At 43.5% G+C, this 21,714-nt stretch overlaps 1 protein-coding gene across 1 annotated transcript in view; it reads right to left on the reverse strand.

The window, feature by feature from the left end:
* The window catches only part of ANKFN1 (ankyrin repeat and fibronectin type III domain containing 1), a 281,192-nt gene extending 262,059 nt beyond the window's left edge, over window positions 1-19,133 (reverse strand). Inside the window, exon 1 of the mRNA XM_058559350.1 lies at window positions 18,915-19,133. Coding sequence (XP_058415333.1) covers window positions 18,915-18,935 — 21 coding nt within the window. The 5' untranslated portion in view covers window positions 18,936-19,133. The remainder of the gene's footprint in view (window positions 1-18,914) is intronic.
* Window positions 19,134-21,714: the final 2,581 nt, after the last annotated feature.

The following is a 21,714-nucleotide window of genomic DNA, read 5'->3' on the forward strand; positions in this document are numbered from 1 at the left end:
GTGTCCTGAGAGAATCCATATTTCAAACGATAGGATGACTCTTTCTCCTCCAATATATAATCACAGCTGAAAATAGGACATGAGTTTGAATGCACAGATGTTCCCAGCTCTATCCCCTGCCTCTGTACTTTGCTGTAGATCTCCTACTCTATCCTCAGAGAAGTATCTTCCTCCATGTAAGGCAGGTGATCTAGATCAAGGCTTCATTTGCACACAAGTCTTGAGAAAGTGCTTTGGGTACTCTGGGCCAAAATCCCCCTCTCATCCCTGTCAGTTAATGTCTTTTGAGGGCCAATGATGTTCAAAATATCCAATGAAGCACAGACTTTGACACAGTGACCACAAGGAATGGTTAAGACATTCTGCTTTGCTATAAATGGAGTTTTCTTAACTCCTTGTGCATGTTGAAAGGGTTCCAGTGTATAACAAACACTCCAGTCCCATGCATTCCCAAGAGCATATCCATCAAATCCAAACTTTAAACTTGAATAAATATATCTGTCTTACAAAGTCCCAGGTATTTATTACAGGGATCACCCACTTCAGGAATTTAAACAATGTTCAGACCAAGGAAAAATTTCTTACTAGGGGTTTTAAACTCCATTTCCCCTCTCTGCAGCTGGCTAGCAGAGCCTGGCATGAAAGCAAGTGAACCAAGCAATCCCCATTCTTCCTTCCCTCAGTCCCAGACTCCCTGGTCTTTTTAACCCCTCCCTGTCCAACCATGTTGATCTGCATCATTTACAGAAAAAACGTGGTGGATAGGTTGGTGCCAAGCTGGCTGGAGCCCCCCAGAGGACTCACAGCAGTGTGGTAAGAACAATCCCTCCCACCACATCACCCCCCCCACACCGTTATATCGCACTCAGTAAAAATCAAATAAATAGCTTTAAATGAGAAGATCATAAAAAGGTATTTTCTTGTCTCTCCTCCTGGCTTCCTGCCTACACACACACACACACACACACACACACACACACACACACACAATCTAATAATAGGCTATTAATTCCAGCCATCTCAGACCGTCTGAAGTGTGATGTGTAAACTGTGGCCGCATCAATCAGAGTGGTGTGTCTGGTTATTTCAAGCATTCCCTGTTGGCATAAAGAAAGGCTGGTTTGTCTGCTCCAGCCCACTGCAGCTGAGTCTGCACTGATTGATAACTGAATGCATGAGCTGGAAACGTCTACAGCTGGGGCAGCAGGAGCAGGCAGAGCTGAGTGACCGGAGGGAGGGAGGAGCTGGAGCTGGTGCCAGGAGGGTGGAGAAAGGTGGAAATGGATGATGACAGGGAGTTTTATCCAGTGAAGGTAGGTGGGGATCTGTGCTTCCCCACCTCTGACTCCTGCCTACCGGCCTGGCTCGCTCTGACTTCAGGAGCTGAGCTGCCCATCCCTGATGATGCCCACAAGTGCTCTGCAATGTGTGTAGCAAATTCCCCCAACAACTCAACCCACCACCACACAGTACCAAAGTCATAGAGGCATTATCTTATTGACACTATGAAGTTTTGGCAGGGAATTTAAATGGACAAATAGCTGTGAGCGGCAGTGTCTTAACTCCCAACAAGTAATATCCAGGTTTTTTTCCAAACCTCCCTCCTTGTAAAAAACCTTAATTGACTAGAGCTCAAAGTTTCTACCCTGTCATATCTTTAGCACCTTTTCTAGGCCAAAAATGACACCATGAAGGACAAAAAAATCATGGAACACATATTTTGATACCTTGCTTTCTGTAGCTAGAATCCTGTAGACACCAGGAAACCCCAGTTTTTCATAGAAAATAATGATAAAAAGTAGTCTTGGTCTAAAAACTGGAAAATACTGGTTTAATACAAATTTGGATACAGATTTTATTACTCTTCACCTCAAAAGCTGGGTGGGGGTGGTCAGGGCACAGGAGAAGAAATTATGGCACAGAGAGAGATAATTAACTCCCTCCCACTTAATAGAAGAAAATAAAGAAGGTCCACTTAAGCTTATGTGCCTGATAGACTCATTTGGAGCCAAGTAAAACCCACCCCTGCCACCACCTGCTAAATCCCCAGGGTTAAGTTGGGCTTTCAAACCTGGACATTCAGTCCCGGGGAGGGAAGGATGAAGGGGGGCAGTTGATTGGGGAGATCAATCTTTGTTCATCCTTGTTCTCTGACTTGGGAGTAAATGAACAGATTTGAGAGGGGGTAGGCAGGGGTCTGAGTGTCCCTGGAGGCTTCTTTGGGCAAAATCTAAGCCAGAAGCTGCAGGTCTTGTGCTCTGTCTAATTATAGGACCCTTAACAGGAATGAACAGCTGATCCACATGGCAGAAATCAACCATGAATCACCAAAGATGATGGTGAGAAGGGGTAGAGGCCATCCCAAGGGCACAGAGAGACTCACAAGGAGGGTAACGCAAATAATTGCATCAGGCCTAACCAAAGAGGCCTCAAGTAATTCACTAAAAAGATCATGTGCTTGGCAGGTTTAGAAGCCAACCTCAACCTCTCGTTCCTCCTCTAATCCAGTGTCCCATGACATGACTGCCCTGTACACTTGCGGGGGATTCCAAGTGGCGTCAGCTCCAGTGTCCCCTGGCTGAGCTGCTAGAAGGCTCTGCAGACAAGTGTTCCTGGAGGGGTGAGGGGGCACACAAGCTTTTGAAGGACTGCCCAGTGGGCATCTGGCTCTCTGGCCAGCTCAGGAAATGGACCAGGGAGGGCAAACAGACGACAGCCTCTAGGAAAAGAATGCAGTCCCTCCCCTCCCTACTGCACTGCCTGCAATGTCAGGCTGACCCAAAGATTCTTGGAAGGTGGCAACTGCACCGGACAGCACAGCCAGCAGAGCAGGACCTGGCAGGTGGCACAGAGAGATAGCAGCTCACTTGCTCTTCCCCAGGACTCAGGCGTATAAGAGAAAGGAGAGAGGGGTCTACCCTGACGAAGAAGGAGCATTCAGGGCAGGTTGTGGAGAATGTCAGCCAGATGATTAATATTCAGTATCAGAATCTCTGTAGCGGTCCCAGCAATCTGTTTCCATATTCCCAGGCGATTCTTGTATATTCTTTCATTCACCAAACATTTATTGAGTGCCTTCTCTGAGCTACACATGATTCTAGTTGCTGGAGATACAGCAGTAAGAAAAATAGACAAAAGTCCTTGTCCCCTGGGATTTACTTTCTAGTGGGAGGAGACAGTGAAGTATACGGCAAGTTGGAAGTGCTGAGTTCTATGGCGAAATATAAAGGAGGAAGTACAGATATAAAATCGGTATACAATTGGTTGTAGGAAGGTCAAAGAAAGTCTCACAGACAAGGTGATATTAGTTAAGCAAAGACTTGAAAATGGTGAGGAAGTGAGTCATGCCGATACCTGGGGGAAATACATTCTGTGCAGAGTGAGCAAGTAGGGCAAAGGCTCAAGGCAGGAGTGTGCATGAGGAGCAGCCAAGTGGCAACGTGGCAGAGCCCAGGAGCCATGGGAGGAGGGTCGCAGGAGAGATCGAGAGGTAGCAGAGGGCCAGATTCATGGGCACACTGACGTTTGAGGACACTATTCTAAAACTGGGATTTTTAGAGCTAGTTGATAAAACATTGACAAATTCCCAACCCATCCTGGTGAAGAACCCAGTTCCACTGAGATTTTATTCGGGGTCAGCTAGAGGCCCAGGGAAATTGGTGAAGTAAGCTGATCAACATTTATAATTGGCATTCTTGCTGTAGGCCCGGTTCTCAACCAGCTGCTGGTTATATGAACACCCGTGAGGCAGCCCCTGCTCTCTAGGACTTTCTATCACAGTGGCGGGGACTAAAAACTAACCACACAGTGCAGTGTTTGCCAAGAGCTAAATGTGTGGTGCAGACAACAGACGCTATAAGCGCTCAGAGGAAGGACCTGTCCCTCTTGGTTGGCCTGGTTATAGACAACTTCCTGAAGTGGGCCTTGCCCCACCAGTAGTATTAGGTGTCAGGTAGTGCCTTTAAGACAGCATGAGACAGGGGCCAGCTGAGAAAGTGCTCCCTCTCGCACACGCTCCATAAGCCCCGGATGGACTCGCCAAGCCAAACAGCTTGTCCCAGCAAATGCGCCTGTGCTCCTGTCACCAATTCCTTCACAGCGCCCCTGGTTCCTGGTCCTGGGCTCGGCCTCAGGACTCTGAGTTGGCACCCGCCATGTGGGTGGGTTCTCATTGCCACCTCCTAGCATTGACCTCAGAGGTTTCCATGGTCCTGCCTTTTGCATCAGATTGAGTCTGACACCTGTTTGCTGCTCCCTGGTCCTGAATCTGCTGGATATAGTTCTTCCCAGTGCGATGTCTTGATGTTTCATTTGGCATGATAATTAAGAATCAGATAAGTGAAAGTGTGAGAGGAAGACCCTGCTTACTATCCTGATGCAGAGGAAGGAAACTGCAGGAGTTTTCAAGGGAATGAGGAGTATACCATTCTCCCTAAAGTTAAAAAGTAAATAAAGGAATGATGTATTGTGGCTTCTTCTGAAGGACTCATTCTTTCAAATCAGATCGACGTGGTTTTGAAATCAAGTTCTGCTATGTCTAGGTGTCTGATTAGGGGCTAAGAGTTACTTAATCAGATGAAGAGTTATTTTTCTCACTTGTAAAATAATGATAATAATACATACTTTTCTGAATAATGGAGAGTATAGATAAAATAATCAATATAAAATACCATGATGTGACAAGAACATAGCAAGCATGCAATTAAAACCAGAGTCATTTTTGTTTTTGCTGTTGCCATAGACTGAATGTTTGTGTCCCCCCAAAATTCATATGTTAAATCCTACACCCAATCTGACAGTGTTTGGTAGTTGCGCCTTTGGGAGGTGATTAGGTTGTAAGGGCAGAGCCCTCATGAATAGAATTAGTGCTCTTATAAAAGTGGTCCCAGAGAGTTCTCTGGCCCCCCTTCTGCCATGTGAGGACACAGGCTGTCTATGAACCAGGAAAGGGGTCCTCACCAAACACTGAATCTGCCAATGCCTTGATCTTGAACTTCCCAGTCTCTGGAACCGTAAGAAATAAATTTCTGTTGTTTGTAAGCCACCCAGTCTATGGTACTTGGTTACAGCAGCCTGAGTGGACTAAGGCAGCTATTATTATTTCTGGTAATAACAAATACAAAAGGATGCTGGGAGTCAAATTCTGGAAGATCTTGATCAGGGAGGTTAAATTTCAGAGTGACAAATAGCAAAACCAGGGCAGAGACCCTCCTCCTTGGTTCCTTTCCTAGCTCTGCCTCCTGGAAGTTTCCTCCTCAAGACCTCAATGTAGGTCTGGGTGGAGTTTGCATTTCAATCACATGTTCCCCTGCTGTTTCCTGTCTTCTCATCTGTGCTGACATCTGTGCCTGGACAGTCTTAATGGGTCCATGTGAAGACCCAGACTTGGGTGATGTGACCCAGCTGTGGACAATCTCTTGTTTCAGAGACTTGGCCTCTTCTCAGAGGGATGCCAAAATGAAGAAAATAACTTTTCCTTGGCAGTTTCCACAAAGTGAAATGCCAGTCCTCAGCCTTTGGATTTTTTCCCCTTCTGTTCATCCACACTGTTTATGGAAAATGAATCATGCGCCTCATTTACACACAAATGAAGAGGTAGTGTGGGGATAAACAACACAACTTCCTGGAACGCCACTGGCTGCTCATCGCATTGCTGTTATAACCATTGCCGCAGACCGTTGGTTTGCAGAGAGTCTACCGGGGTATAAGGTGCTGCTGAGGTCAGAGGGAAAAGAGGATCCTGACTCATCCACTAGGCTAATTAATGCTGGAGACAGGATTCCCATTTGCACGTTGCTTCTTCCCTGGCATGAATCAAAACCACTCACTCCAGTCTCTCCAGCTCTAGTCCCTCACCTCTGCCAAAGAAGAGAACAGTACAAATGGCAGAAGACAATGCCTTGGGTATTTCTGCTTTCCAATGGAGGCCTCGCAGTGAAGCACCTGAGGTTATTTTTCATCTAGTGCATTTCCTGGTGCCAGACCTGCTTCCTTCAGGGTCACTGAGTTTCTTACTCCTGCAAATCTCTTCCTTGGGGTACAGCCCCCACAACACTTGGTTCCCAGGAACTCCTCCTGCTCTCCATTCCCTTCCAGCTGCAGAAGATAAGTTTAGAAGCTATTCTTATTTCCAGGGACTCATATCAACATGAGGAAACAGGGAGGTGTGTGTGGTGGTAGTAGGAGCAGGTAACAAGAGATATAAATATGGGGATGTTACGCTATTTTGGGACATTTCACAAAGACTGGCCTTATACAGATCCCTACACCTCCTAATGACCCCCCCCAGCTCAGACATCCTGGCAGCCTCGTGCAGACTTTGTCACTTACTCCTCTGTTCCTAGAGCTCTTACAACTACTTCTGTATTCATATTGGTGATTATTTGCTTAGGTATCTGTCTCCCCCTCTGGGCAGGTAGCCCTGCAGCCAAAGGGAGCCTGCTTTATTCTCTGAATCCTTGGCAGCACCTGGAGTACAGTAGGAGCTGTACTGTACTCCAGCTGTACAGTGCAGCTGGTTGAACAATGTTGGTTGAATGAACGAATGGGTGCTTTCGCTGATCATTGACCGCCTGATTTCTTTTCTTGTGCTTTTTCTCTTCACACTAGGCATCAGATTCTGGAAGAACTGATGCATTTGAACTCTTGTGCAGGTGAGAGGGAAGCTCTGTAAGTTTTTCAGCAGGCAGGTTGCATTGAAATGACGGTGATGGTGTGCTAGGCAGATTGACATGTGGAAAGCAGAGGTAGGGTAAGCGTTAGGTGAATTCCAAAGTAGGATTAGGAATCGTGTAATAGGGCCTGAATTAGGGTGATGGAGGGAAAAAGGATGGACGAGTGTGATTACAACAGAGGAGAAACGATTCTTGTTGTTATTAACAATACTGACAATGCTGTTCATAAACAGGATCAGATCACTGTTCTAGAAAGTGATGTTGAAAAGAACATTTCCCCTGAGAAAGCCCAGACTAATCCTAAATTTAAACAATCCTTGGATGCTGTATTCCAGGCTGAAGTTAGCTGTTTCTCTGAGTGCAAAATACCCATGTGAAAATTAAAAAAATGAGTCCAACCTTTGAATGTTTGGGCTATCTGACGCCAAGCATCCCACACAGCTGATTCAAAGGCAACAAGAGGGCATGTGGTGCTGAGTGCTGGCACGGGCATTTTATAGATTCCACTAGGACTCTGAAAAGTTTGAGTATTTGGGCACGTTACCCAGACAACAGTCATTTGTATCTTTTTGGCAAATCTACTTCACTTGACAAGGAGATGAGACATAGGAAACACCCTATCTCATTCAAATAAAATCCTGCTTACACTAGTGAGTGGTCAATATAATGGTGATCTATATAATATAGAATAACAGGCTATATAATAGTGATTATAATGTCATAGAACACTCACTCTCTGGGTAATTTTGAAATATTTTCTAAAAAATATTTGTAAGTGTTAAGCCATGAACTTGAGAATGATAATATGTGATGGAACAGAAAGAAACAGATCCCATGTAACTTTGGGGGAAATCTTCATTTGGGTTTACTCATTTTTAAAATGCTTAACAGAATGACAGGCACATAGTAGGTACTCAAGCAATATAAATTTTCATTCCATCATACTGACACAGAACTTAAAGTTCATAAGGCAATTTGAATGAACCCCATTTCATTTGACGAAAATCAAGTTAGGTGGGCTCTGAAACGTTAGCTAACTTTGCCCAGTGCCACCCAACTAGCAAATGGTGAGGACCAGGTTTGAACGTATGCCTTTTGGCTCTAAGTCCAGTGTACTTTTCACTACACCATAATAATGAACATATTATGTATATTACCATTTCTTCTTAGCAGGCTATAATTTTGGCAGTCCATACTGGATTTTATTTTCCACTGTGGCTTGTGCAATAGTTACCACCACTGAGTATTTTTAACTGACAGAACAGATTTCTATTGAGAAACAAATTGATGCATTATCCTGAGAAATGGGCTGAACTTTGTAATATGAGGCCCCAAGAATAACTTGGGGATCACAGACTATTTTCAACTTGGAGTCTGGGGGGCATTCGCCCATTAATTATTAAAGGGACTTTGGTACTACTTTCAAATAAAGAGGCTTTCAGAACTTCAAGATTGTTGATATTAAGAAAGCCATGTCTCCAATTGTTCCTTTTTTTAAATTTTAATTAATTAATATATTTATTCATCTAGCCATTAACTATTTGTTATGTGCCAGGTACTGTGCTAGGAACTGGAGAATAAGAGGTGATATATACAGACCTCACCCTCAAGGAGCTCACAGTTTGGATAGAAACAGACAAACTAACAACAAATTATGATACAGCATGAGACCAGATACAGTGTAGATGGACAGGGTACTATGGGGTGTCGAGAAGGGGTATCTAACTGAGACCACAAAGCAGAGAAGTGAGCAGGGAAGGATTCCCAGATGATCTGCTCTCTGGGCTGAGATGCAAAACATTATCAGAATTTATCAGGATTTAGAAGGGGGTGAGGCATGATGGAGGTCTTCCCGGGCAGAGGGAGCAGCCGATGCAGAGGTACAGAGGGTGGAAAGCACGGTGAGCAGAGTGCGTGGCCATAGCAGAGGGGAATAAAAAGGTGCTGGTGGTGGACAAATTATGAGAGGTCTTGGAGTCCAAATTTTTACTGTTTGATGCACATAGGAGATTACTTTTTATACCCGTCATGCCAGCTACTGCTGCTGAAGATTCATCCAAATTCTGTGATTATGTGTATAAACATCAACACACATATACCCCACAAAACACATCACATTATGCCTTTAGGCTGAGTAAAGAATAATAAACAAAAGCTGTTTTAAATTTCTAGATGATTTCTTCTTCAGAGATGGAAGTTGGTGCCTTCAGTCACGTAGCTCGTATGTTTGTTTGGCTTGCCTTCTACGTCCAGTGGATTAATATTCACACGCATTGGAAATGAAGGAGAAGGAAGGCAGACACTGTTAGACAAAGCACTAGACAAAGGCCCATGGATGTCCAGGCCTCATGGCACTGCAGTGCCATCTCACTCTTACAAAGATGCAAACAGTACAAACTACCTCTAAACTTTCAGAGGCCTGCTACCTCTTAGTTCCTTGTTCAGTGGAGTATGTCATTCCAAGGAAACATGTATGGAGGATGAGGTCTAGCAAAAGTAGACGTTGGTCATGAAAGAAGACCACAGATGTGTGTGTTGAGAAAATGTGAATCATAGGACCATAAACTCTGAGAGCTGGGAGTTTTGGGAAGCGAGTCAAATAGCCCAGGATCCAGCCAGGGCTTTCTGCATCACTACATGAATATTATTTACTTTGTGTATCGCTCAAGGCTGGACAGCGTCAGGTCTAAACAGTGGCCGGAGTCAAAAAGAAAATTTGTATGTGTAGGGGAGGTAATATTGAGTCATTTCTTCTTGGCTCTGCTCTTAGAAAAATCTCTGAAAAATTTTATAGGCAAAACTGGTATCCCAGATATAAAGTGGTTACCTGTTCTCATTTGTCAAGGTTCAAATGTGTTTTTATTTTAATTTTTTTTCAATAACAGAAAAGTAAGCTTTATTATTGCTGCTTTTAACTCTTTCCCAAAGAAATACGTATGGTATTACAGTAGTACCCAATTGCAACTCTGTAGTTAAGGATCAAATATGTTTTTAAAAGAGAAATAACGGAGGGGAGAAACCTGTTTATCTCTGTTGTGATTAGCTCAACCAGCAAATCTGGAACATTAAAGATCTCTGCAGAGTTTGCTGAATGATTACTCCATTTTCACTAAAAAATGCTAGGCACAATGGGTGTTTGTCCATTGATATAGCCACTCATTTGGTTAATTCATTAAATTAGTGTGTTTATAGCATGCAGTTACGGGCTGAATTGTGGGTCACCTCACCCCACCAAATTCATATGTTGAAGTCCTAACCCCCAGTACTTTAGAATGTGATTGTATTTGAAGATAGGGTCTTTAAAGAGGTAATTAAATTAAAATAAAGTCACTAGGGTGGGCCCTAAACCAATATAACTGGAGTCTTTATAAGAGGAAATTTTGATAGAGACACATGCAGAGGGAAGACAATGAGAAGACACAGGGAGAAGACGGCCATTTAGGAGCCAAGCAGAGAGACCTGCAACAGATCCTTCCCCCATGGCCCTCAGAAGGAATCAACCCTGCCAGCACCTTGATCTTGGACTTCCAGCCTCCAGAACTTGGAGACAATACATTTTTGTGGTTGAAGTCATCCAGTCTATGGTACCTTGTTATGGCAGCCCCAGGAAACTAATACACATTTATTATATATAGATATTAGTACATTTATAATGTGAACATTTATTTTCTGCCATCTGTTCCCTTTTAGTTTGGTTGCAGCACCCTGATTTCCTTTAGGAGGACGACCTCACCTCCTTTTATGTTCTCTTGATGGGACTGGAAATAACACCCCCACCCTACACTTGGGGGGTGGGTGGACATGTGACCCAAGTTAGGCCAATTAGACTCTCTCCTGGGACTTTGACTCTTAAGTGGAACTAGGATGAAAGTAATGATAGAAGCTTATTCATGATGCTGACCAATGAGGCTGCAGAATAGTATCTGCTACACAACTCGGTATTGCTGCCTGCATCCTGCATTTTTGCAAGCATGGTTGTCTAGCATTCTCATGGAATCTGACAGCTGCTCCAAATCTTCTATTAAATCATTTTATCTTGTTAGGAAGACACATTTTGTATAGCTTGCAAGCAATTATTTTCCTAATTCAGTTCATGCAATTTTTTTCTATTGAAATCTAAAAGAAAAGGTCATAAAATTTTTATTTAAAACTCTTTCCTTGCTTAGTTCTCTTTTATTCTACTATGTAGGTTTTATACATTCATTCCTCATCCAATAAATATTTACTAAGCACAATGTATGTTTCAGATATTGTGTTAGCTGATTTCATCAAACTGGAAGCTGTCAGATGTTCTATGTTATGTGGGGAATTGACTATTTAGAAATCAGATATTTCATAAGTTATTAAACTGCATTTATGTAGAGCCTTATACATTTACATCAGCAGCTTAAATTAAGTAGGTGGAAAATCCCATCTAAACTTAGGGAATTTTAAATCAGAAAGTGTTCATTTAGTACCTACTGTATACAAAGGTCCATATGAAGGAATATAGAGTGGGGTAAAAAAGAAGGATAAAGATTGTCTGCCCTGAAGGCACTCACTAGGGCCTCCTCAGATATGTTGAAGAGTTACAAATAGGAACAAATTCTATATTAAACACCAAACCTTACAAAAATGAGAAAAGTCATTCTGAATTCTCTTAACCCTGACCACACTACCACAAGAGAATTTGTTGTGTTTATACTGTTAAGCACTTTAATGCCTGATCTCATTTAATCCTCACGGCAAACCTCTGAGGTGGGTATTATTATCATTCCCATTTTACAGAGATGGAAACTGAGGTTAGGAAACTTTCCTGATGTCCCCCAGCATCCTTTATAGTCCTTCAAGTGGTGCACAAATCCCCTCTAATTCCATTTGCCTTTTGCTACCACTAACGTCTCAACAATTAGAGGCCAAAAGAACCCTCTTACCCTCTTAAAATGGCTAAAAACAGAACAACCTCACAGCCCCAGATTCAAGGCGCTGGAGTTAGAACCTGTGTGCCATATGCCACTGTCTCCTGTCCTCTTCTGGGTTTAGAACTTTGTTTTATTTGATAATTCCTTCCTCACATTAAAGGCATCATAACTGTTTCATTTCTAAGCCTGGGGGATGTGTGCTTGGTAGCACACTACCAACTAGAATTTCAGGATAAATCAATATGCATCTTCTGTGGAATTCACTGCAATGAGATTTTATACTTATCATTTCTTGGCTCCTAGACTCGTTTAATGGAGGCCAATCGGCAGCTCTCATGTCTTATAAAAGTTTCCAGAAGACAAAACATGAGAGCTCTGTTCCATTTTTTCCTGGGATTCTTTATCTCGTATAAGCATCAGTAATCAAAGTGGCATTTACTAGCTTGGCAAATGAATAAACCTTTAGTTTCCCACAAGTTCAGTTGTAGGCAGCAGCTCTCCTAAAGTTTCCATAGTAAACAGGCAGCTGAGTGCTTGTGCAAAAGGAAGAAAGAAAGAGAGACTGAGAGGGTAAGAAAGAAAGAAAGAAATCTGTAAGGAAAAATAGTGTAACAAGGACCACACTGATCCTACATTAGTTTCCTAGTGACTTGCAGAGTTTGTAATTTTTATCATTTACCTTTCTCTCCACTACACCAATTCCTAGGGGAGGGTTCATTTTTTATTCATTCTGAAAGTTTACCATCAATCATCCTCTTAAAGAGCTTGCCAGAAACTTGGACAGAGCCTCATAATAAAATTGCAGAGACAGAGGACTAATTGATTTCTATAAATAATGTTTAGCTGTAAAGATATGAAAGGTGGTTAGAACCACATGTATTAATCTCCCTTTTGCTCCATCTGTGTCTGCAAAAGCAGACTGTACCTTGACAAAGTACCCTGACTATTTTGCCCTACAAACACACAGCAGGAGATTAACACCAGATGGCTCACCCCTCCCATCTCCCTGCCCTGCCCTCTGCCCCGCCCCCACCTCCTCTGGCCAAATCTTCTAATTACTTCTCCCCTCTCGGCCCCTGTTTCTATCCCATAATTTCAAAATTCTCTTTCCATTACCATCCCTGCACTGACAACAAACAGAGAAGTTAACAGTCCCCCCTTCTCTCTGCCCTTCCACCTTTCTGCACAATAAACAAAAATACAACCCCAACCCCAAACGCAAAAGCTTTTCATCAGACTGCGAGAATGACAATGTTCAAGAAAAACAGTAACTACTGGTGCTAAAGAATTATTAATGTGTGTGTCTTGGAAAGAGGGAGGTTAGAGAGAACTCACTCCAAAGGACACTCACACTACTAGCTTTAATCACATTGCACAGAAACACCAGCAGTTACTACTTGTCAACATCATATAAAGTGGGAACACAATTATATCTGGGGAAATAAATGCTGGTTGGAGAAAGATAATGCTATAAATCTCATATTTATTTAAGAGTTGCTGAAGAAATGTTGAGAACTTGCAGAAGCACCATCTGCTCAGGCCAACTGTGATACGCTGAAATAAAAATTGGACTAGAGACAGGGCAGGGCTGTGTGATAGATGGCAATTCTTAATTATGAATATTAGGTCATTACATCTCAAAGGCTGATTCATAAGGGCACCATCTTAGCTGGTTCAGTCAATCAGCTGGTTCCAGTCCCAACTAAACACAACACAAAATGTCCTTCTTAGCATGGAATATCATTTTTCTGGCTATAGATTAAATACAAAATGAATGATTACTTTCATTTGGGAGACAGGAAAATTGTCATACTAGACAGAATTCAACAAAATTGGCCCATTTCTTCTTCTTCTTCTTCTTTTTTTTCTTTTGCCTGGACTGCTCCTAGATGAGGGCAGATGGATATTTTCCATAAATAAGAGTGCTAGGGAGTCTTTTTAATGAGGCCACTCAAATGACCAAATTGATTTAAATAAAGCGATTCCACATCGGTTTACTTCTGATTGCATTAAATATTCCTGATGACTGTCATACTTGAAATATGGTCATAATTTTAAAAGCTTTCACAGATACATTCTTTTTCTGTAGCTTTCTATGTGAGGTAGATCAAACTTTCTCAAAGCTTTTATTTTAGGGGGAGAAATGCATGGTGTGTTTGTAATTTTAAGTCTTAGTGAAATTAACCATACTTGTAAAAAATAATTTATTTTTAGCGTAGGCTCCTTCTATAATATTCCCTTCCTTTCCACACGCTGTTTAGTTTAGTTGTCTGTCTTTACCACCTGGAATCGGCTTGCTCAAGTCATTTCAGAGGTTTCTTGTTTCGATGGGAAGCTCTAGAAAGGCAAGAGCTATTCTAGTTCCACTTGCTTTGCCTAGAGCCCCCAGTGGCTTAATGAAGGCTACTTGCTCTGCTACCAGCCAGCGGTGTTTTGGATTTGCTGGCTTTTTGTTATAGTTTCATTAACTATTTCTGCAATGGCCCTAACCTCATCTAAGCACCAACATGGAAGAAGACAAAGGGAAAGGAATAGTCAATTGAGTCTAAGAAAGTTTTCTTTCTTCCTTTTCTTTTTTAAAAGATCTTGAGTACAGAGGGCAAACCCATGTTGGAATTGAGCTGTCATGCCACTTGATCTCACAGTTATTGAACTGCTTCTAGGAATTAAGCAAGATAACCCTTGGGGTGTATACAAGTAGAGTTGCTTAGTCTGTGAATTAGTGAGCGTGTGAGGACACTGCATGGCCGATCCAACCCCCAAGCCCATGGTGTTCAAATGGCTGAAGCATTTCAAGCAAGTGAAAAATTAGCACATCTGTTCATTGGATCAGTGGAAGGAGCCTACTGAGCTCTGAAACACTATGGCCGATAGGTCTGGTGAATTATTTAGCATTCCAAAAAGCTGGGGTGTTCTCCATGTAGGCTGGTTGGAAAGTTAAGAGTGCCAAGAAATACATGGTACTGTATTTATATTACCTGGAGTTGAAGAACTGTGTAACCCAGTTTCCACTGCTTTCGGCAACAGGCTGAACTCTGAAACCGGGAGTTGAGAGGAACACCTAAGGAGGAAGCTCCAGCTTGGATTCCACACATCCAATCAAGTGAAGCTGCCATTGCTTTCTGACCTATAGGTTTACATCTATAAATGTACTCTCAAACACAAGATTCAAACCTTGACGTAGGTAAATAATTACATGTTGGGATTGAATGCATCAGTAGGTTTATAGGCAGCAGGTCCTAGTAAAAGAGTCTATTAAGTGTATCAGTGGGAACTTGGAGATCAAAGAGAATGAAGCCAATCTATGGCCTCCTTGAGTGCCAGGCAAGGAAATAGTCCCTGGAAAGATACATTGTCCCTACACACTCTTAAGGCCTTGAGAGAGGAAGGCAGAGCCTTCAGGTAGGACCATAAGAACTTGAGCTGTGGTATATAAGAATAAGCACTGTTTCCTAGGGTGCTGGTGATGGTCTCTGGTGATGTGTCCTGGGGTCTGGCTGCTCCCTGATAGATGTGTCCCAGACAAACCCAATCATCAGTGCACCTTCAAGCTGAGGTGGTCAAACAGAGCTGCTGCATCTGCCTGTTTCTTGAGCTCTTGTGTTTCCTCCTCATCTCCGTTTTAGATAGCTGTCTCTGGGGTCTGAAATAGCTGACGGCAAGGATTTGGTATTCCTTTCCTCTTCACCCATGCCGCTTTGTCCAGAGTCTTCCTCTTCTCCTTTTTCTGTTCTCCCTGGGTGACCAGTGCTCCTCTCTTCTCCTGGCTTCCAGTGGCTTGAGGTTACTTGCTGTGTTATTCCACCAGGACTGTGCCCTCCCCAAGAGAATCTCTCAGTCCTGCTGTTTTGGAGACCTGGAGAGGGCATCCTCTTCCTCGTTGATGATGCCTAAGCTAAATACAATAAAGCTATCCCAGTTAAGGGAGCAGAATGGGTTAGATCAGGGGTTGGCAAACTTTGTAAAGGGCCAGTAAGTAATATTTTAGCTTTTGCGGGCCATGTGGACTTTGTTGCAATGACTCAACTCTGCCATCCCGACGCTGATGCAGCCATACACAGTACATGAATGAGCATGGCTGCGTTCCAATAAAATGTTATCTACAAAAACAGGGGATAAGCTGGATTAAGCCTGTGAGATCGTAGTTTGCTGACTTCTTATGTAGAAGAAAGAATACTAGGCAGGAAGAAGGAACCTCGCCCCCAGTCACAGCCCTGACTTTAACCAGTTAAATAACTTTAGGCAAGTCACCTAACCTCTTCTTCCCACCTCACTCCTCCCAGAAGGAGTGTGGCATAAAGAGAATAATGTGTGAGACCAGCCAGGTGCCTGAGACCTTCAGGTGACTTGCTCATCCCTGGCCAGTAGTGCAAAGGCCATGGGATTTGTCTTGACAATAATGGCGATCATTTTGAGCATCTGCTATGAGATAACATACAACATACATACGTTATCTCTTTCCTTTCATCTTCACAATTCACCAAGGTAGGTAACACGATCCCTCTTTAATAGATGAGTTAACAGAGATCAGGGACGTAAATAACTTGCCCAAGTTACACAATGGGGAGGTCATAAGGTCAGCATCCAAATCCAGGTCCATCAGACCACACCCAATCTTCCCATACACCATGGGGCTTCCCATGTAGGTTGCTTAGTTTTCAATCCCTTCACTCTCACTAACGTTTTGTAGATGTTTTCTCTGGTACACTATTCTCTATACAGTTGCTGGAGTGATCAGATTTTATCACTTCCAGGTGCAAATCTGTCCAATGGCTTCCCATCACACTTTGGATAAAATAAAGCCATTCCTATTAAGTGAGCAGAATGGTGTGGATCCAGAGTCCTTACTATGGTTTATGAGGCCCCGATGGTCTGCGCCATTTCACTCCAACCCTTCTGACCTTTCCTTTCTGCTTCACTCACTCTGTTCCAGCCCCAGGCACCTTGCTTTGCCTTAAACAGGTCAAGAAGACTTTGTACTCGTGGCTCTCCGGACTGGGATGCTATTCTCACAGTATTAGAATGGTTCATTCCCTTACTTAATTGATGCCTCAACTTAAATGTCACCTCCTCAAAGAGAACTTTCCTGACCACTCTATCCAAAAAAAAAAAAAAAAAACACACAAAAAAACCCACCTATCACTCTCTGTCTCCTTACATTTCTTTATAGCACCTATCACACTAGGCAATATATCATATTTATCTGTTTTTTATCCCTTTCTTATTCTCTCCAGCATTGTGAAGACAAACAATTTGTCTTGTTCATTGATAAATGGCGCCTGACCTGGTAGGCTTTCAAATAACTATCTGTTGATTTTTGAATAAATAAAAGAATAAATTGGAATGAGGAAACATAGTGTGGCTGGCTTAAGACCAGTTGCTCACCACTCTGAGGGTAGTGTTTCTAATCTATCAGCAGTGAGAAGCTTGTCCCCTAGCCTCTTTGTAGGAAGGATAACTTGTTTGCCTCTATCAGAACAAATCAGGGTATTACTTTGTCTCATCCTTGGAAAGTACCCCATACCGAGGAGGTGGCACAAAACTGGGAAAGATTAGTCTCATGACTCTGAATGTCAGAGGTCAGCTCGGGTCCGGAGTTTTCCAGCTTTGGATCTTTGAGCCACTTCTTGCTCTACCTCCTCCACTGTCTGCACCATCCTGTTCTTCAGGGGCTGTTTCTGACCAGACTGCCCATGCCACCCTGCCTCCGCACACAAATCCTCTTCTCCCCAGGCTTGAGGGCAGCACGAAGACTTCAGATAAGTACTTTTGATGGGGAAACACTATTCTCACCCAAACGATGTCACTTGATGGATGAGAAACCAAGGATCAGAGAGCTGAAATAGCTTGGTCGAAGCCCCACTGCTACTTAATGTCACATCCAAGTCTAGAGCCTAAGTCTCCTGATTACAAGACTGGTCCTAGCTCCACACTCCATGCCACAAAGAGTAAAGGTCATTAGCCAATAACACCGCAGGCTGCTCAATCAAGAATCAATCCACTTCTACAAACATGGATAGAGCACCCTAAATGTGGCTGGCCCTGTAACTGGTTAGAATCTGGGATGCAACAATGAAAACAGTACAGTCTCTGTCCCCAAAGAGTTGACTGGAAGTTGGAACATAGAACAAAAGAGATAAGAGAGAGAGGGGTTTTTTTTGTACTGAAATGCTGATGAATAGGTGAATGCAGCACTCAGTTTAACCTCAAAGAGAATCTTAAAGCACATTTTTCAGAGCCTCCTCACACTTATGCTTAGGGCTCGTCACTCTGGATATGATTTTTTAAAAGAAAAAGAGAGAGAGAGAGGGAGGGAGGAAGGAAGAGAGGGAGGTTGGAAAGAAGGGAATGAGAGAGGGAAGGAAAGAAGGAAAAGGGAAGGAAGGAAGGGAGGGAGAAAAAAGGAAAGGAAAATTGAATGGCCCTCTGGCTTCTCCTTTTATCCTTTACTTGCACAAATCTCTGCTTCTTTCAAAGACCTTAAGCTGGAAGGTCACTCTCCAGAAGCCTTTTCAGCACCGTTCTCACCTACTGTGAAGTCCTGGGGTGAAATGAAAAAAGCTGAATTATTTCTCCCACTCAGCCCAGACTTCAATGATAAACATCTGTATTATTGTAGAAACTTTTGATTACTATTAACTCAGTCAATAATAGACATTCCCTCCATCAACCAAAGGCACATTTGAGGTCTTCGGGACCAACCTGGGTCAGTGACAGGGATTCAAATACCCACACAACCTGCAGGATCAGTAGGGGGGCATGCCAGTTAGTCCCAACTGTGCCTTGCCCTGCAGGGCTCAGCCGTTCAGAGATGACCTCCTTCAAGAAAAGTTCACTCTGCACTTTAGAAGAAATCTTTCTTCTCCATCATCATGACAATAAAGTCCAAAAAGAGAGAAAGGGAAAGAGAAAGGAGAGGGGGAGAGAGAGAGAGAAAGCCAGGGCACAGGTGCACTGGCAGAAATAATGAGCAAAACGTTGACCTTAACATGGAAACAAGCAATTCCTGATTTCCCTGTACTTATGTAAGTAAAAATTCAAGGGTAAAAGAGAAACCAGAAAACAAGGTAAAAACTTGTCTCTAGAAGCTGCTCTCCTTCCATCCTTCCCCATTCTCCCACTTCCCGAAAGACAAAGATATACTTTACAGCCCAAGACTGCTTGGGTTCAAGACTTGCCTGTGTACAGAAACGAAACCAGCTTTCCCTCCGACCCAGGATGCTCGCTGGCTCATGCCCGAGTTCACTCACCCACTCTCCTCACAGTTTCCTGCCTGTTGCACGCAAAACAATGGTCTCCAAATGCCAATTACTGATATTCAGAACTGTTGTTTTCCTACCCTGGTTAGAGACGCCTCCATTAGAGACCGGGGGTGAGCTCTTGAGTTGAAAGAGAACCTGGAGGGTGGAGGGAAACCCCTTCTCGAACCTCCACGCGGTTCCCGTTGCCAAGGGAACCCTCTTTGTCCGGCAAGGCTAAGAATGGCCGTCTCTCCCGCGGCCTGGCTCCAGGAGTGGCCAAATCGCTGCAGAGGGGCAAGAGCGGAGGGAGGGGAAGCGCACACATGCTTCTGACAAAGAAATCACTTTCAAAGAAGGAAAGAAATGGTGAAAAACACGATCTTAGGAGGCACCGAGGTGGGGGGGGGGTGGGAGGGAATACGTTTATGGATGATGCTGCGATCAGATTTGAGTTGGCTCTTGTGCCCATGAAAGGAGCGTGATTCAAATCTACATCCTAGAAGAGACAGAGTGGGAAGGACAGAGAGGGGGACTGAGAGAGGCAAAGGTTGAAAGGGAGTTGTCTCAGCCTCCTTCAGCAAATGCTGAACATTAATCAGATAAACAATTATTTAGTTAAGATGCTTAGTTGAAGCTTTGGACTGGATTATTTTGCCTACTGGATTGGCTGGAGGAGCTGTCTGGCTGTCTCCTAGAGCTGGGAGATGACAGTATTGTGTGGATGGTCAAGCATGTTCTCCTTTGCCCTACAATTTCAGAAGAAATTCTCTTCGAGAATGTGCCAAAGGAGGCACATTTTGTGCATGCTTATTTTGAAACCTATTCATCAGGGTAGACCAAGTTGAACAGTAGTTGGAAGAGTTTGGATGGACCTCAGTTATTAGCCTAGTCCCTGGCACAGTGTGGGTGCTCAATAAAATGTCTGCTACCTGAATGGTTGTTGAAGGGCGACTTGTTTCCAGCAAGGTAGGAAGATGAATATTGGACAGATGGAGCAGCTGAGGCTCAGAGGAGGTGGCTTACCTGTGGACCCATGACTGATGGTAGTAGAGGAGAGACACAACAAGCCCAGAGCCCGGTACCTTTGACCATGATGTCTAATTGCTTTTTTAAAACAGAGAATTCAGAAGGACAAATAAGCAAAGAGAAACAGTAACTGGTCACCTTTGTATCTGGTCTGGGCTAAACATGGGGTGAGGCTGTTCACACTGAGTTACAGTAAAGTACCAGGAAAAATTTATACATGCACACACACACACACACATACATATACACATGCACATACATATACATATACATATATTTCCCTGCAAGATGCTGAAATTCTTTGTTACTCATCTTCTAAATCTCAGCTCTGGCATCACTTGCTCCAGGAACTTTCCATCACCATCTCCAAGCTCAGCTTCCAGAGCACTTTTTTTTTTTTTTTGGTGAGGAAGAATGGCCCTAAGCTAACATCTGTTGCCAATCTTCCTCTTTTTTGCTGAGGAAGATTAGTCCTGAGCTAACATCTGTGCCCATCTGCCTCCATTTTGTATATGTGATGCCGCCACAGCATGGCTTGATGAGCGGTGCATAGGTCTGTGCCTGGGATCTGAACCTGTGAACCCTGGGCAGCTGAAGCAGAGCACGCCAACTTAATGACTATGCCACCAGGCCGCCCCCCCTGAGCACTTTTTAAAGATCCTCCTCATAATACTTATCACACTGCTTTAGTCATCAGTACCTTATATATGATCACAGAGATGGCCTTCTACCAGAACATACTCTCCTTGAGGGAAGGCACCATGTGTCACTCCTTTTTTGTCTCTTACACCTGGTAAGATGCCTATTACATAGGAGGTGCATGATACAGACACTCAAGAATTGAAGAGCAATGAGTCCATTTGTGAGTGTTTTATTGAGTGTTAACTATATTAGGCCCCAAGGAGGATGCAAGAGATGTTGAAGGTATAGTATCTGCCTGTGAAAAGTGTAAGCTCCGTGTAAGATGAAGGACTTGGTCCTTAAATATTACTTAAGCGTACTGCAGTAAGTGTAGCCCAGAGCAATAGAAGTAATGCATTTACTTAACGGATGAACACCTGCTCTCTCAGTAGTTTTGTCTGTCAGATTGTGGCTGTAAAGTCCCGGGAGGCCTGAGCTGCAAACAGGCCCCATTAGGCTTGTGGGGTCCATGCTCCTTTCTTCTTGTCAATGCCCTTGGCTTTTTCAGCCTGTCTCCCCTAAAGAGACCCTGGTTAAGGGCATGTTACCTAGTGGTAGAAGGTGCTGGAAACAGCTCCATCATAGTGCTTTCTCTACTCTATGATGCGACTTCTCTTTTGCAATAAGACTAATCTAAATCCATCAAAAGCCACTATCAAAATACACAAGTTATAACTGGTGCATAACCACAAAAAACAGTATTTTGGACATTCTTATCACTATGGGATATCTGGGTCCAAGTTTTCCTCTCATTCTCTCTAGTGGATGCTGACAACAGTATATACTTCGCATGGCCGACAGCACTAACTTGTCAACCAGGGGAAGATTCCAACCAAAGGGAGCAGGGTCTTGTCCTCACCATATCCTCACAAAGGAAACAGCAGGTGGAAAGTGCTCGGTGCCAAAAGAGTCTCTGCCAAAGAGATAGACTAATGCTTTCAGGGCATCTGAAGGTCACAGATTAAGACTGAGGCCCAGAGTTGCATACGAAGTGAGCAGAGGTGGGCCTAGACTCTAAGCCTAGAAACGCCGCCTCACATCTTCCCTCTCGGTCTCCCGATCTCAGGTCCCCTCCCCTCTAGTGCTCCTCTCATCCTGACCCAGAGTGATCTCTCTAGGCTGATCATTCCATCTGCTCATGTCACTCTTCAGATGTGTCACATCTGTCCATTGCCCTCAGATCAAGTCCAA

Source organism: Diceros bicornis, chromosome 18 (assembly GCF_020826845.1).
Source record: "Diceros bicornis minor isolate mBicDic1 chromosome 18, mDicBic1.mat.cur, whole genome shotgun sequence".
In the NCBI taxonomy this organism is placed as follows: Eukaryota; Metazoa; Chordata; class Mammalia; order Perissodactyla; family Rhinocerotidae; genus Diceros; species Diceros bicornis.